An 18,310-nucleotide genomic window follows, 5' to 3' on the forward strand; every position below is an offset into this window, starting at 1 on the left:
ATGGTGGGGGGTGGGGGGGTGTGTGTGTGTGTGTGTGTGTGTGTGTGTGTGTGTGTGTGTGTGTGTGTGTGTGTGTGTGTGTGTGTGTGTGTGTGTGTGTGTGTGGCCAAAATCTACAAAGTTCCTTTTAAATTCAGCGTTGAAGCATAGGCCTTTGAAATTGGATGCTCAGAATTAATGTTCAACTGATGGGAAGACTGGAGTTGTGGCTGCTACAGATTCAAGAATTCTTCTGGCATTGCCTTCGAAGAAACGACCATCCACACGAACTGTGGTCATAACACTTCTGGTCCTTTTGTCGGTAAGACTTGAACTGGGTGTCTTCCACGAATCTTCTAAGACCCAGGCACCCCGGTCTCTCCAAATACCTTCACTGTTAGTCACAATCAAAATGAAACACTTTGCTTCCTAAAAAACCCTCCTGGCACAGGTCAATCTACAGTCATTTACAGAGAAAAACATGCTCTGAATTCCATAAAAATGGCTGGCCACAAGAGCTTCTTTCAAAATCTGTGTTCTCTTCAGCAGCCAGAATGGTTTTCCTTTACAAAATCACAATATATTTGCAAATGTATCGAATTCTGTAACAGACTATGACAAGGCTTCCCTCAGTTCTTCCAATGTATTGAATTATTGCTGGGCTTTGACTTGTGTTTGTGTGAAATGTTAACTATTAACTGTGACCATTCAGTCCCTCCTGTCTATGCTATCTTTTACAGTGATAATCCCATTTTACTAAAACGAGAGTTCGTAATACCAGGAATTGATTAGGGATAGTCAACATGGACTTCAGTCAGTCCTTTGAGAAGGTCTCATATGGGAGGTTAGTCAGGAAGGTTCAGTTCAGACGTTAGGTACTCATGTGATGTAGTGAACTGGATTTGACAATGGCTGGTTAGGAGAAGCCAGAGATTAGTGGTGGATGTGGAGGCCTGTAACTAGTGGTGTGTCTCAGGGATCAGTGCTGAAACCATCATTGTTTGTTATCTATTTCAATGATCTGGATGATAATGTGGATCAGCAAGTTTGCAGATGACTCTAAGATTGGAGGCATTGTGGACTGCTACGAAGGTTTCAAAGCATTCAGAGAGAGATCTGGACCAGCTGGAAAAATGGGCTGATAAACAGCAGATGGAATTTAATGCAGACAAGTTTGCAGTGTTGTAGATTTGAAGGACAAACCAAGAAATGACATACATGGTAAATGGTAGGACACTGAGGAATGTGGGAGAGCAAAGGGATCTGGGAACACAGATACATAATTCCCTGAAAGGAGTGTCACATGTGGATTCAGTTGTAAAGAGAGTTTTTGACATATTGGCCTTCATAAATCAAAGTATTGAGTACAGAAGTTGGGATGCTATGGTAAAATTGTATAAGACATTGATGAGTCCAAATTTAGAGTACTGTGTGCTGTTTTATTAATCCTACTGCTGGAAAGGTATCAATAAGATAGAAAGAGTGCAGAGAAGATTTACTGGGATGTTGCCTTGACTTCAGGATCTGAGTTACAGGTAAAGGTTAAACAGGTTAGGACTTTATTCCCTGGAGCATAGAAAAATGAGGGGAGATTTGATAGAGGTATAGGTTTAAAATTAAGAGGGGATAGAAAGAGTAAATGTATATAGGCTTTTTCCACTGAGGGTAGGTGAGATACAAACCAGAGGACATGGATTAAGGGTGAAAGGGGAAAGGTTTAAGGGAAACATGAGGGGGAACTTCTTCAAACAGAGAGTGGTGGGAGTATGGAACAAGCTGCCAGCTGAAGTGGTGAATACGGGCACAATTTTAACATTTAGATGAATTTGCATGGATGGGAGAGGTATGGAGGGCCATGGACTGGGTGCAGGCCAGTGGGATTTGACAAAAAAAAATGGTTTGGCACAGACTAGAAGGGCCGAAGAGGCCTGTTTCTATGCTATAATGTTCTATTTTTTTCTTGAACCTCGTGGTGTTGGACTTTAGACTTCTGTACCTTCTGTCCGAAAATAGCAATGAGAAGAAGCTGCCACTAGGGTGACGGTGATCCTTTATTATGTTGGCTGCCTTCTAAGGCAGCACATCACATGAATGTTTACAATGTATGGAGATTGCCACTGGACTTAGCTGGGTTTTCCAGCTTCTACAGCCTTCTGCATTCCTGGACCCTCGAATTTCCAAACAAAGCCATGAGCTACATTTGGGAGAAGCTCAGTTGGTACCATGTGCACAAATGTACTTTTGATGGGGCAGTTCATATCAATCAACACAAGTGTATTATTAGCACTATTTTTGACTCAGCTGGTTGTTTTGAGGAACACATTTGCCAGGTAGGTCAAAAGTAAGTAGTGAGAGAACCAACCATCATGAACGTTAAAACTACGACCTCACCTTCATCTGTTAATATTACTCTGGCAGAAGGGACCACCACATTTGATGGAATATGCTAATCTTTCATGCAATTTTGGATGTTAGGAAGATTAATTCTCGCTAATCTGTGCCTGTATTCTCACAGATGAAATTTAGTAGGACTTCCAGAAAAATAGCTAAAATGGGTTTCTGTCAAGGCAATCAGAAGAGGGTCCTAAAAGTTCTCCTTCTTTCTCTGAAAAATTGGAAGAAAATGTGGCCCAAAAAGGTTTGAGAAATGTTTGACTTTGGAGCGTGACCACTGGAAGTGGAACAGACGAGGTCTCATCTCTAAGGCCCACTAAAAACATATCTCCAATTTGGAATTCATAAGCTTCACCAATAGAGTTACAGAAGTATATTGCAGAGAAACAAGCCTTTAAGTTCATAATCAACATTATTTACACAAATCTGACATTAATCTCATTTTTTATTCTCCTCAAATTCTCCCAGATTCTTGCATTTGCTACATAAGGCCATTTAAAGTAGCTGATTAACCTACTAACTCGCATATCAGAGGAAGCCCATGTGGTTACAAAGACAATGTGCAAACTCTGCCCTAAAGTCAAGTTTGAACCCAGTTCCCTAACCTTGTGAAGTGTTCCAAGATGTACCACTGCACTGCCCTGTTTTATGCTGACTGGAAAGTTTGAATTCACAGAGCAGCACTGAGTGCTTAGTTCAACAGAAGTGTCATAATATTTTGCATTTAAATATGACCATGATATTAGTTCCACTGCAATATTGTTGAAAATGGAGTAATGGAAGTGGTAAAAGTAGCATAATATGTTAACAGACAGAATGCCTCCAAGCCATTTTTACCATTTTACATTTATACAGTTCCTGGTTATGACTAAAGGATGTGTCAATGTGCTTTACATTCATCTTAATAAGTATGTAGAATTATAATCACTGGCTAAATTGAAAACGAGGCAGCCTATTTTCACTCAGTAAGTGAACACAATGACCAGATGGTCTACTTTAACATTTTATTCTTCTCAAATGTGACAGCAGGTCAGCCAGATGGGGTTAGATGTCTATATATTAGTTATAATGAGCTTTCAGGATATCCTTTGGGAAGGCACAAAGTCACTAATTAGCATCCTCAGCTCCATTCTGTAACAAGCTGATGATTGTTGACTTGAAGCTAACATAGTGAAGCAACAAGATGCAGAGGGTATGAATGGAAACTTAATTTTGCTGTTCGAACTTCAATGATTCTATCGTAGTAAACTTTAATTAAACCTGGAAAAAATTGCTGCCAAACAAGAAGTTTGAGTAACATATAACACTTTCTCCTTCCAACACTTTCTCCTACACTAACAGTGCCTTGAGTAAACCTTTTCAAACCAAATTTATCTAATCTTTCTGAACAACATTTCAAAACTTCTCCAACTTTATCACTATAAAGACACTATCAGTTCAATTGCTAAAACTAACCATTTTTCTCTTCTCTTCTTCCAATGGCAGATGGAATGTAATGCTGATAAGTGTGAGGTGCTTCATTTTGGTAAGAAGAATCAGAACAGGACATACGTGGTAAATGGGAGAGCATTGATGAATACAGAAGAGCAGAAAGATTTAGGAGTAATGGTACATTGTTCCCTGAAGGTAGAAACTCACGTGAATAGGGTGGTGAAGAAGGCTTTTAGTATGCTGGCCTTTATCAATCATTGCATGGAATATAGGAGTTGGGAGGTGATGTTGAGATTGTATAAGACGTTGGTGCGGCCTAATTTGGAGTTCTGTGTGCAGTTCTGGTCGCCTAATTATAGGAAGGATATAAACAGAGTGGAGAGAGTGCAGAGAAGGTTTACCAGAATGTTACCTTGGTTTAAGCATCTAGAGTATAGGGAGAGATTGGACAGATTAGGTCTTTATTCTTTGGAGCGTAGAAGGTTGAGAGGGGATTTGATAGAAGTATTTAAGATTATGAAAGGGATTGACAGAGTGGATGTGGATAGACTATTTCCGTTAAGAGGAGGAAAGATTAAAATAAGAGGACATGAGTTAAGAATTAAGGGGCAGAGGTTTAGAGGTAACATGAGGGGGAACTTCTTTACTCAGAGAGTGGTAGACGTGTGGAATGAGCTTCCGGGAGAAATAGTGGCGGCGGAGTCAATTGTATTATTTAAGAAAAGGTTGGACAGGTATATGGATGAGAAGAAGATGGAGGGTTATGGGCATTGTGCAGGGAGGTGGGACTAGAGAGGGATGTTTGGTTCGGTGCGGACTAGAAGGGCCTAATGGCCTGTTTCCGTGCTGTAAATTGTTATGTTATGTTACATTTCTTTAAACTAGTCAGTGTTAGACTTCGAACTTCAGCTAAATGTGATAAATAATTTTTAATTTAAATTTTAAAAAATAATTAAATTAGATATACAGCACTATAAAAGCCCAATTTGGATCTACAAGTCCATGCCGTCCATTTTGCACCCCATTAACCAACACTCCAGTAGGTTTTCGAAAAAGTAGAATACTGTTTTATTTTGCCACAAAGAAATGGGTAGAAATTCATGATAGACCTGTTAGAATTCCTTTCACATTGAAGTCAAATAGAAACATTATTCAAGTAAAAAAGAGCAGTAATTGAAGAGCTGCAAAATGTTCCACTATCCATTGAGGGATTCTGCTTTTATTTTCAATTAAAAAAAAAATTGCTCACAGGACATGGCATGTCTGGTCCATCTTGAATGCCCTTCACTAAACAATGAAGAGCCAACCAGATTGGTGAGTCTGGTCCAACATATCATCTCGATAAGTGAATTGTAGCAAATGTCCTTCCCTGAAGAACTCAAGCAAACCAAAGGATTTGGTGCAAAAAAATTTGACCATTTAAATATCATTGTAATTGAACCTTGAGCTTTTAGTAAAACAAATCTTGACGTATTTAAAAAGTAAATTAAAAAAATCTAGATCTGGTGAGATTCAAATATGCCTCCTGATCAATAGTTTTGCTTTCTAATACAGAAGCTTAGCTACCAGGTGACTGTACCTGTTGGGGATGTAGAAAAAAAAACTAGTTAGGTTGTCAATTTTCTACTCTCTGCTGCATATATTAAGTGAAACTCCAGTCAATAGTACGATCTCTCTAGACAGCTGAGTTGAAGAGAATTAATACCACCATGTGTGATAAGTTCGCTGGATCACTTGATCTCTATTACCTAATCAGCTTCCTGCTGATCTGAGCTTTTCAAATTCACCTGATTCCAATTGCCAGCTGCAGCCTTCAGATAAAATCCCTGTTGAAGTCTGCTATAATGGAGACATATTTTAGAAGTGGAATTCTATAGGCACAGATCATTACTGCACCAGGTGATTGGAGTACTCCATAGAAGGAGAATTTCTGTCTCGTAGGTTACATAACAATGACTCACTTACCTTACGGATTCCTCTTCCCAAATCTTCTCCATAACTTGTCCCCAAAATTTCAAATTCCACATTTGGATTTCCTCCATCATCTTTAAATTGCAGAAAGCCAGTCATTCCATTGACTCCGCCCTGGGGGAAGGTTACATTTCTCAAACAACACATCGCCAAGAGATGCCAACACCAATGGCTCATTGTTTGTCTGTATGTACACATTACCAAACCCACTGAGACCAATGGTGAGGGTTTCCCAATTGCTTTGCAACACAGTTGACCAAGCTAGCGGAAGATGTTTCAGATTTTTAAAATATTCATCACAGGCAAAAGGAAATTTCAAGTAAAAGGACATTGTTTTATTACTATGACGATAAATTGAATTTTGAATTGTGTTCATCACCATCAACCGCTTTCACTCCCAGCATTAAACTAAAGATGTCCCCCCCATAAATTAAATTGATCTTCATTCTGAATTTGATCATGCTCTTATAATTAACCTAATTCTCAGATGGAAGAATCATTAAGCAGCATTCAAAACTTTAAAGAGAAAATAAAAAGATATCCCAAAGGAACTGCATTAACAATTCAACAAATAAATAGACTGATTATTAAAAAAAACATTTCTCAGTTTAAAATTTGGATACATACATCTGTTGGATAAAACAAAGAAACTAAAGTCAGCACTGTTAATGTAATAGTTAGTGCAACGCTATTACAATGTCAGTGACCTGGGTTCGAATCCACTGTCTATAATAAATTTGTAAATTATCCCTGTGTCTGTGTGGGTTTCCGCCAGGTGCTCTGGTTTCCTCCCACTGTCCAAAAACTAGGGAATTGTAGGTTAAATTGGTGTGTTGGAGGTCATGGGCTAGAAGGGCCAGTAACCCTGCTGTATTTTTATAAAACTATGAAATAATTAAGTTATGTTTGGACACTCATGGGAAACTCCAGATGCTGAAATCTGGAGCAAAACACAGTTTGCTGGAGGAACTCAGTGGGTTGATCAGCATCCAGGGGAAGAAAAAGAATAGTTGATTTTTCAGGCTTATCCGAAGTCATATTTAGCTTATTGACTAGAAGTATTCACTTTCCACAGCCTCTGCTTGCCCGGTTGTTCTCGCTAAGTCACTACCTGATTTTCAGCATCTGCTGCTTTTATTTTGGCTGGAGAGAGTTTAGCACCTTCAGAAATGATCTGACCCATCAGGACAGTGGAAATTATTTTTTTCCACTCTCCCTTCTGTTGCCCTTTCAGGTAGTTGATTCCAAATTACAGCAGCCTAGTGTATAAATATGTCACTCCTCATTAACTCTTCATATTTCTGACAGTTATTTTGTTTGACACTTCTTCTTACTGATTTTTCTACCGATGGAAATATTTACCTCTTATTTACTCACCTAAATGTTCCTTGCTTACTGAAGGCAAGATATATTAGACTACCATTACAATATAGTCTTAATCAATATCCTGTTACACTGTTTCACCAGGGATGACCCCCATAATTCATTTTGGTTGTACCTTCTTGATGGTCTCCAACATGGAATGTCCACCTTGCCAAGGCTTAGAGTTCTTCCTGATACACGTCAAGCTGGCCATGCTATGCCACTTCCTGTCCTCCAGCTTCTTGTGAAAGGCATGGGCCAGGAGGACGATGGTGTCATAAATGTAGAGATTGGTGATCTGTGTGGGTGCCAAGACTCAAGGTTAATAGTTTTATGATCCAAGCCAATTCCTCATGATACATACCAAGCATTAAAAATACAGTAATCAAGGGAGATTATTACAGTATATATCAGTGGGAAAATTGTCCTAAAGTTATGTGTGAATTGGGCAAAAACAATCACTATCACCATGGACACTCAGCACTTATGGTTGGGGAAGACCTGAACAAGGGGTCGGTATTGAACAACAAGTGGTAAGACATTAAGAAATGAGAAGAGAAGAAACTTTTTTTCTACTCAGAGAGTTGTAAATTTGTGCAATTCTCTGCCAGAGAAAGTTGATGAAGCAATTTTGTTAGATGGATTCAAAAGGCAGTTGGCTGAAGGGATCAAGAGGCATGGAGAAAAACCAGGAATAGAGAACTGAGGTCACATAATCAACCATGACAGTATAGAATGGTGGTGCAGGCTTAAAAGGCTGAATGGCCTACTCCTGTTTCTATGTAAGGGATACATAGGAGTTTCATCAAGTTTCTTTATGGTGCATGCAATTCGCAACATGAAAACATTTAAGTATTAGGAAAGGCAGTCGTTATTGTGGAACATGAGCAGTGGAATGTTATTTTTGGAAAAAAAAAACATATTGAAATGCATTGTAATAGGTTAGGTGGAAACCTATTGTATAAAAGCATTAATGAAGTAAAATGACTAGGAATAGAGGGAATCTTTCTGAATCAAATTAAAATTTAAAAAGTGATTGAATTTTAGATCATAGATGGACATTATGTGACACCCTAAAAGAGGATGTAAAGTCAAGGAGGATTTGTAGAGATTAAGGTCTGGATGGCAGCGAACCATTTCATATTTTCTTACAATGGCCATTCTGCCCATTAAGCCATTGCCAGCTCACAGAGCACTTATTTCCCTCACAGTTCCTTGTAGTCTATTTTGTCTTGTATGCCCCTTAACTTCCTCCAGTTTCTCCTACCATTCACCTCTCCTTGGTTCACTGACCAGCACATTATTGAGATGTGGGAGGGATTCAGAACACTCAGGATGATCCGTGCAGTAAGAGGGGTAACACTAGATTGCTAGATTACTAGATTGCTGTAAGACTAAAGGAAAGGATTTAGAGGCTGAGAGAGGTTACAGGTAATAGAGAGGGGCCTACAGTATGGAATCCTACAGAAAGAAAGCAGTGTACTGGCTGAAGGAGATTAGAGAGATGTAGAAAGATACAAGGGTGGGGAAAATTATGAGGTAGAGAATATTGTTGGGACTGAATGAGGTTAGTGAGGAGGAGGGTTGTACAAACTGGAATAAGTTCCAGAGATAGGGAGTAGTGCATGGTTTCAAGAGGAGCAAACTCTTTGGTCAGGCTATACAGGTCAAAGGAGAATGCAGAAATAGAATTGGCTTGGGTGTTGGAGAGATTTGAACACAAGAATTTAAAAAAACTAATATCTTGGAGTTAGTTGAATGAGATAACATCTAGGTTTGCAAATAGGTGCAATGTGATGAACCAATCCACTGTGAGTAGAAATATTAGACAGTGGAAAGATTCAGAAGAAAGGATAGGAACACATTATTGTGGCATTCAAAAGGAGTAACAGAAAGATACCATGTACTTTCTCTTAAGTGCCTTTGAACATTGGCACAACTAACTTCCTACATTGGGGTTCAATCCATTGACAGTAATAAACTTCATATCTCTCAGAGGTCATTGAACATTAATAAAATTTGAGGCCATGTTCATACAGTTTTGAATTTTAAAAAATGAATTAACTCTCTATATTGCACAGTCTCTACAAAATTATCAGAACACCCTGATGAGTGCACAGAAGAGGGATTATTCTCTCAGGTACAGAATCTAACCTCCCTATGTTACACTAACACGTGGCTGTCTCATCAAGTGAATGCTGTCAAATTGTATTTCACAGGAGAGTCAATAACTGCATCCATTCCTCTTGGTTGAGATTAATTGGAAGTGGTGCCACTGACAAATCATCTTGATGTGATGAATCTAATTAACTACCCTGCTGTTTAATATTCTCCCTTTCAAAAATGGATGTGTATGCTTAATCTGCTCATGATGGAAGTAACCAATATCACATTAGTGTCAAGTTATTTAGAAGGATTCATAAAGATTCTAATTAATGTTTGATCTTTCGACAGCGTTCATGGTTAACTTTCTGTAAGTCTATGGTGCGCCTTTAAAACATTGGTAGACTTCTCAGCCAAAATTCAAGGATAAATTTCAATGGGAGCACAGCCATTTGTGTGATGCTGGGAGGAGCGGGGAGCAGAGAGTCGTGTCCTGCAGTGCTCCTCCATGCATACCTACTGCCCAGTCGTGTACAGGCTACAATTGCAAACAGAAGTAAACAAATTTTGTGCATTCAGGAATCTTGAATCCTAAACATTAGTGACTAATGCGTCATTAGTCCACGCATAATCTTGCTCGTAAAGAAGATATTCAAAAGTCCTTTTGGCTGGTTTTAGAGTCATAGAATTTTGTGGTATGGATAGAGATCCTTCAGCCCATTTTGACCATGTTGGCCAAGCTGGTAATCAGAGTTAGTCCCATTTGCCTGCATTTAGCCCTAATCCTTTCCTGTACATTTATCTGTCTAAATGTCCTTTAAAGTTGCAATGGCATCTGCCTCTACCTCAGCCTTTGGCTGCTTGTTCCAAGTACCCACCATCCTGATGTGAAAAAGTTTCCCCTCTGGACCCTTTTCCCCTCTCGCCTTAAAACCATGCCTCCATTGTTAGAATCCTCTTGCCTAGGACAAAGACTGACAATTTATCCTGCACGTGCCCTTTGCAATTCTATATATTTCTACATGGTCACCTCTCAGCATCCTATGATCCAGGAGAAAAGTCCTCACCTATCCAAATGCCCCTTATAAAGTGGTCAATAAAGTCCAGATTTCCTATGAAGAACATGGTTTCTCTTAATGACACAGGATGTGCTGGGTCATGCAATTCATGGGGAAACACCAGCTGTATGTGTCAGTAGTCCTGAAAGCAGCACAGTATCCAAATGCTGCAGGCTGTGGTGTCTTGGAGGCAAAGTACCCACATAGGCTGTGGCTACTGGAGACTGGCTCAAGGGAACCATGTATCGGAACTAGGATTCGAGAGGGTGCTTAGGGCAAGAAGCACTCCTGAAAGGCTTTGGGCATTGAAGGTTTCCTCATAGTATTGGAGGTTTGCGTCTGTAGCTCTGATTGCCAATAGATTAAACAGGAGTGTGTGTGGCTGCGGCAGCTCCTGAAGCAAATCCACGGACATTCAGCATCTCTGAGAGGACTCGCTTCTGTTTCCCTTTCTCTTATTGTTAGGGGTGTCAGGCAATGTTCACGACGATTCTGTTTGCCTTATGGCAGACAAAGGTTGAAGTATACACTTTTATGTATAATCATGTGATAACACAAGGAACCTTGAACCTTGAAGTGCTGGAGAAACTCATCAGGCCATGCAGCATTCATGGAATGATGAGGATTATAAAGGAAAATGTGAGGGTTTTTAAAAAAATCAATCACACTGGTTCTCCTTAATTTCTATCTATTAAATTTGATTTTTATTTGAATTTATTTTACTTTTAAAGTACAATTAATTTAATTGTTTGTCTAACTGATCTGCTTATTTGCTTTTTCAACTGTTAATTCTGGTGTTATGGAGGGAGGTTCGCTATCTGATACCCAGTAGCTCTTTCACACTGCAGGAGAGATGCAGCTGAGAGGCACGGCAGTGAGGCATGGAAGATGATTAGACCAGTGGAAATGCAAACATTAAGTGCAACCTTGAACAAGGAGAATATCCTGCCCAACAAGGTAGAAATCTGTCCTTGGTTGCAGCTGTCAGACATGTGAAGTAATTGTGTGGACTTGTTGAGCTTGAAATCCAACATTTGGTTTCATTGAAGTCAGTGGAATTAAATTTCAGAAGCCAGGTCTGCAATCTCTGCAACTTACAGTTAATGCTTGCTGCCAAGGACAAATCAAGTTGTGTCAAAAGGTAGCAACTTCCATTAGAGTTTACTGGTTGCTACATATTTAGACCAGAAAAAAAAAAGCAAAAGCTCTTGTCAGGATGCGGAATTCTAGTTTATGCAATAATAAAAAAAAAATTCCAAAGTAAGTGGGCCGATATTTAGATAATGATAATAAAGCTCACATTATCTAAATGGAGTTAATGCTGATCCTCAAATGCTTGTGCAACCAAACTGTCTTTTTCTGGGACCCAGGATCAAATCTGGCACTGCCAGCAAGGTATTTGTATGTTCTCCCTGTGACATGTATGGGTTTCCTCCAGGTGCTCCAGTTTCCTCCCACCTTTCAAAGTCATGTGGGATAATTGGGCTGCGTGGATTTAATGGGCTGGAAGGGCTGTATCGTTAACATTAAAGAAATCTTCCTCTTTGTGCCCCAATTTCTGAAGATTTCTTCACTGAACACAATGTCCTGTTGCAGGAATGATGTGGAGGCTTTGGAAAGGGTACAGAAGGAATTCACCAGTATATAGACTGAATAAGAGGGTATGAGTTATTGTGAGAGGTTGGACAAACTTGCGTTGTTTTCTCTGGAGCGTAAGAGGCCAAGGGGAGATTAGATTGAGGGACATTAAATCATGAGAGGTATGGATAGGGTGGAGGATCAAAATCTTTTCCCCAGGACTATAGCGTTTCATACTAGAGGACATGCATTTAAAGTGAGGGGGAGGAAGAGGGAGTGGGTAATATTTTACATAGAGAATGGAGGGTGCCAGTGGTCGTGATGGAAGCAGATACAATGGTGGCATTTAAGAGGGTTCAAAATAGACACATGAAGATGAAAGGGATTGAAGGATATCTATAAAGAGCAAGCAGCAAAGTTTTAGTTTGATTTAGACATCATGCTTGGCAAAGACATGTGGGCCTAAGGGCCTGGTCCTGTACTGTACTGTTCTATGTTCCATGTTTTGGTTTCATTTGTATTTTAACCTCAGCTGCACAGGTCATAAACTCTAGCATTTACTTCCCTGACCTTTTTGACTCTCCTTAGGAATGCCGCTGAAGTAAAATTTCTTTTCCATGCATTTTGGTCACCTACTTCAAAAGTTCATTTTTTATTTGTATGAAGCATTTTGACATGTTTTACATTAAAAGTGCTGTTTCGTCAGAATGTGCAGTTGTCGTTGAAAAGAAAGTTGGTGGTCATTTTGAAAAGGGGGGGGAATTGTTTGAACATAAAAATTTAACATTCTAACAGGAATGTGTTAAAAAAACAATCCAATAGGTTCACATATAATTACTAATCATCAGTTTACATCCAACATTCTGGCTTACAACTACAGTAAACAAAATCCATGCAAATGTTCATTCATTTACTTTAAAGTTTAAACATGATTTCAATATGTTGAAGTGGCATGCCAACCACTGCATTGTTTGAATGAGAATTAATACTTAAGTATCACATCAATATTTAAGACAACTTCAAAATTTGTGTGTGTGTGTGAGAGAGAGAGAGAGAGAAAGAAACACAATAGGCTACAAACACTGTGAGTGTAGTAAAAACATCAAAATGCAGGAGGAACTCAGCTGATCTTTTCAGCATCTAGAGGAGACACAGATATATTGCTAACGTTTCGAGCCTGAGCCGTTCTTTAAGAAAAAATCAGAAAAGCCTGAATCAGGATATATCAGAAAGTCTCAGAATTCAAGCAAGGGGGGAGGAATCAAGACCAACAGAAGGTGTTAATTGGAGGGACTTGGTAGAATTTATCATATCTGTGTGAAAGGGAGACAGGGAATGGAGAGATGACAGGGAAAGCAAGGGGATGGGGTTTAACAAAAGCCAGAGAAGTTGATATTAATGCCATCCAGATGGAGGGTGCCCAGTCAGAAGATGAGGTGTTGTTCTTCCAATTTATGGGTGGTCCCAATCTGGCAATACATGGGACCATGTACATGTCAGCAAGGGAATGGGATGGAGAATTGAAATGGGTGGCCACTGCAAAATCCACACTATTGTGGCAGACAGAGCCGAGGTGCTCAACAAAGCAATTTCCTAGTCTGTATCCAGTCTCTCCAATGTAGAGGAGACCATAGCGGGAGCACCAGATGCGGTAGATGACCCCCTACAGATTCAATAGTGAAATTCTGTTTCACTTGGAAGGACTGTTTGGGGTTGAGGAAGGAGGTGTGAGCACAAGTGGAGCATCTCCTGCAGTTACAGGGATAGGTCTCAAGGAGACAATTAGTGAGGAGAGAGGAGTGACAAGGGATTCACGGAGGACGGAGGGAGTGGTCCCTGTGGAAGGTGAAGAGGGGAGGAGAGGGGAATCTGTGTTTTGTGGTGGGATCATGTAGTAGGTGGCGGAAATGGTGGAGGAGAATGTGTTGGATGTGAAGGCTGGTAGAATGGTAGGTGAGGACAAGAGGAATCCTGTTCTTGTTGCACGTGGGGGTAGAGGGGGCCAGGGCAAATGTGTGGGTAATGGAGGATATGTGGGTGAGTGCCAAGTTGATGGTGGTAGAAGGAAAGCTACATTGTTTGAAGAAGGAGAACATCTCCGATGAGCTGGCATAGAAGTCCTCATCCTGGGTGCAGATGTGGCGAGAAGGAGGAATTGAGAGAATGAAATGGAATCCTTACAGGGGCAGGGTGGGAGAGGGTGCAATCGAGGTAGCTGTGGGAGTTGGTGGGTTTATTAAATATGTCGTTTGAGAATTTGTCTCCTGAGATGGAAATGGAGGGTGTTGCTGGAGATGTACCAAGTGAATTTAAGGTTGGGGTGGAAGTTAGCTGCAAAGTGCATGAAGCCAATAAGCTCATCATGAATGGAGCACCAAAGTAATCATTGATGAAGCAGAGGAAGTGGGGGGGGGGGGGGGGGTAGAGAGAGAGAGAGAGAGAGAGAGAGAGAGAGAGAGCGAGAGAGAGAGAGAGAGAGAGAGAGAGATGAGGGTTTGGGAGGGAGATGAGGAGAGAGGGATGGGAAGGCAAGTGAGGAGAAAGAGAAGGCAGTGAAAGAGATGTGTTGCTCACAATCATCACATTGACATGGAGTGATTAAATGGCTTTAATTACCAAAGCCCTGACCATTACTGATACACTATTTGGCCAGATTCTAGGTTCAAAAGCAAGAACCTGGGGAGGAGCCAAAGGAGGGGTCACGGAAGGTCAGGTAGGTTCGGACTGGCCAGCCCATATATGTATCCAAATGCCTTTCACCACAAGAGAGAAATGGGAGAGTGAGGAGAGAGAAGGATGAGAGGGAGAGTGAGGATGGTGAAAGACAGAAAGGTAAAATAGAGGGAGAGAGGCATAGTTCAGATGGAGAAGGATGTGACAGTGAAAAAAAGAGAGGGAAATTTATTAAGACAAAGGTAGAGATAGATATTTGGCTTTGTATCATTGATGTGCATATATTTGTCAATGTTTTTATGCATGTTTTCTTATTTATTTGTGTTGTGTTTGTTTGATGATGAGTTCATGTGTGTCAGCACACAATTATATTTGCATTGGTGCATATAAAAGAGACCTTCAGTGAGTGCACAGGTCAGTAAGCAGCAAACGTATTGACACATTCAGAGTAAATGAACACATTTCTTAACATCAATAATATTAAACCATTTCATTTATTCTGATTAATGAGCTGAAATGATCCTACCTCCATGTTTTGCTTGTAAGGGTCCTTGGGATCACACAGTAATGGAGAGATCCTGTGCTTACCACGGAAACAACTTTGAGTGGCATTTAAAGAAAAGGGGAAGGTCTGTCGGATTATTGTCAACCTCCCAATCGATCGTCTCACCAAGTCCTCGACATCAACGTCACTCATTTCCTGGGAAGTAGCAGAAATAACACTTTTCATAGTACATATCAACACTAGGGACAGAAGCATTTTGTGCAATGGAACTAACTGTGGAACAAACATCCTCTCATTGACCTCATTGCAGAAGTCCTTGGCTTCAAACTTTCCTGAAGCAATTGCCAGCTCTGGTCTAACAGTAGAAGATTCAAGTTGTCTCAAGCTCAGTCGTGACCATGTATCCCAAATCTTGGAACATACCACATTCAACTTCCCTTCAAGATCTCTCATAAATTACACCCTCTCTCAGCATCCACCACCATTGGAGTGGTTTCATGTCATATGAAGCACCATCTGATGTGGTGGGTGCAGGATCAATCTTGAGTTTTAAGAATAAATTGGATAGATTTATTCCAATTCATTCTTAAATCTCATGGGAGAGAGCTGGAGGATAATGAAAAGGGAGCAGGTGATGGGGACTAGTTGAACAATGGTCAGCACAGACTAGAAGGCCTGAATAGCCTTTTTTTGTGCTGTCACGTTCTATGAAAGAAGAAGCCCTTGCCATTGGCTATGTCTACTCCTGTTACTATAATAAACAGGCAGGTGAAAACAGTAAGCTTTTCCACTGAGTTTAGGTGAGACAAGAACTAGAGGCCATGGTTTAAGGGTGAAAGGTAAAATGTTTAAAGAGAACATTGGTGGGAACTTCTGCACGCAGAGAATGGTGAGAATGTGGAGCAAGCCTCCACCTGAAGTAGTGAATGTGGGCTCAATTTTGAAATGTAAGAACATTTTGGATAGGTATGTGGATTGGAGGGGTATGGAGGACTGTGGTCCAGCTGCAGGTCATTAGAACAAAGCAGAATTATAGTATGGAATAGACTAGATGGGCTGGAGTTAGGTCATAAATTAGATCAGCCATGATCGTATTGAATGGCGGAGCAGGCTCGATGGGCCATTTTTGGCCTACTCCTGTTCCTACTTCCTATGTTCCTATGAAGGGCCTGTTTCTGAGCTGGAGTGTTCTATAGTTCTATGGCTGTGTGTAGGTTAGTGGAAGGGTCATTTATCTGGCAATCGTGATACAATAAAAACTATATGGTATCCAAGGTGACCAGGATGATGAATTCCAGCATGAGCTATATCTTCATAAACCAATGTGCACAATGTGCAAGCTGCCTGATGGGTGAAAATTTGTTTTGACAGAATCTCCCAACCACATTCAGGGAATATATCCTACAGGTTGACCCATCGTCCTTAACAATATTACTATCTGGGGAATTCAAAATGTTTCACTACCTAACTATTACAATCAATTGGTGAAATAAAACCACATTTTTCATTATTTGAAAAATAAAAGGAAATGCATGTTAACATTATATTCTATTTTTCCCACAGAACTTCTTTACATTTAATCCAATGAAGTAAAACATATGAGAAATTGAATGCCCCAATTGTATTTATTTTCTTTTGGAACAAGAGAACTATCATCTATACATTGAGCAGAAATACCTGTGTCAGTGCAAAATTAACCCAAACTATAAAATGATGTGTGGACATGATTTTGCAGCCAGAGTCAAATCAAAATTTAGGTTAGTGCTCTCCCAACAATTACCGGTACAAATTTAGCATTTCCTCTTCAGCTTTACCTTAGAGGAGTGGTTTTCAAACTTTTTCTTTCCACTCACATACCACTTTAAGCTTTCCCCATGCCATAGTTACTCTGTGATTAGTAAGGGATTACTTACTGTGGTATGTGGATGGAAAGTAAATGTTTGAAAACCACTCTTTTAATCGTACTTAATTGACACATTATGTGCACAGTTTCATAACTCCAAAGGAAATGGGCCAATGACAATTTTTCTCAAGCAAAATATTTCTGTAATAATTGGGTCGAAAGCAGTGATTCTTAACCTTCCCTTTCCACTCACATACCATCTTAAGTAATCCCTTTCTAATCACAGAGCACCTATGGCATAGGGATTACTTGAAATGATATGTGAGTGGAAAGAAAAAGTTTGAAAACCACTGCCTTAGAGCATGACTAGTGGATAATGCAAACCTCCCCAGTTAAACCTGAAATTGAAAAGGACCCATAATGGCTTTAATTTTCTCAGAATTGGCAAATAATAACTTGACTGTGAAGGAGTGGAAGAAGACCGAATGAACCAAGAAAAAGGTTGCACTTTAGAAAAATGAATTTCGTTTAGGGAAAAATAGAGTAGTGCAATGGACTATCAGTTCACTTTATCATCTCTGGGAGATTGGGCTTCAATCCTAATTGAAATGATGGGAATAAAATGAGGTCTGATTGCTGGTTCATGGGATGAATGGAAAATGTCCCAATCTCCAAAAAGTAATAGAGTCTATCTTTTGGAATATGTAAAGGGATTCAAATTTGTGAATCATGGTCTCTTATCACCACCTCTTCAGGGTCTGTGTGTTCGGTGAGGTCTTTTGATATGTAATTTTGTCTTCTCCCAACACCTGTAGGATCCATTTTGGAAAAAAATTCACTGGGACTATTCCCTTGCTTCCTTCCTTCAGTCCAATGATTCGGACATTATTCTGTCGACTAAAGAATTTAGGAAATAGGAGCAGGATTGGACTATTTGGCCCATCGAGCCTCCTCCACCATTCAATAAGATCATGGCTGATCTGATGATGATAGGCTCATCTCCACCTACCTGCCTTTTACCCATATCCTTTAATTCCTCCACTAGGTAAACATCTATCCAATCTTGTCTTCATTATGTTTAATGAGGTAGCCTTCATTCCTTCCATGGGCAGAGAATTCCATACATACTCTATGGAATAACTGGGTGAGAGTGGGGTGAAATTGATCTTTAACAATTGAACAAACCTAGAATCATCAATGGGAAAAGAGGGAGCAAAGTCTCTATGTCAAGGCACAAATTTTCCATCATTCATTTTGTTCTATTGCCATCCTTAACTTCTATGGTATTTATAAACACTGTCACTCTCAACCGAATGAGGAACAGGCACAGTGATCTGCATGCAATTTTTCTGCTTGTTGTCTCTTGATGCTGCCAACATACAGGAAGAACAAGGAAGAATTTAGTGTTAAAGA

The 18,310-nt window shown here is 40.0% G+C and overlaps 1 protein-coding gene across 1 annotated transcript in view; it reads right to left on the reverse strand.

The window, feature by feature from the left end:
• grid2 (glutamate receptor, ionotropic, delta 2) overlaps nucleotides 1–18,310 on the reverse strand; it is a 411,443-nt gene that overhangs the window by 283,480 nt on the left and 109,653 nt on the right. Inside the window, exons 5-7 of the mRNA XM_069923112.1 lie at nucleotides 15,076–15,249; nucleotides 7,274–7,435; nucleotides 5,770–5,889 (exon numbers count right to left, since the gene is read on the reverse strand). Coding sequence (XP_069779213.1) covers nucleotides 5,770–5,889; nucleotides 7,274–7,435; nucleotides 15,076–15,249 — 456 coding nt within the window. The remainder of the gene's footprint in view (nucleotides 1–5,769; nucleotides 5,890–7,273; nucleotides 7,436–15,075; nucleotides 15,250–18,310) is intronic.

The sequence above is a fragment of the Narcine bancroftii genome, chromosome 3, assembly GCF_036971445.1.
Source record: "Narcine bancroftii isolate sNarBan1 chromosome 3, sNarBan1.hap1, whole genome shotgun sequence".
NCBI classification, from domain to species: domain Eukaryota; kingdom Metazoa; phylum Chordata; class Chondrichthyes; order Torpediniformes; family Narcinidae; genus Narcine; species Narcine bancroftii.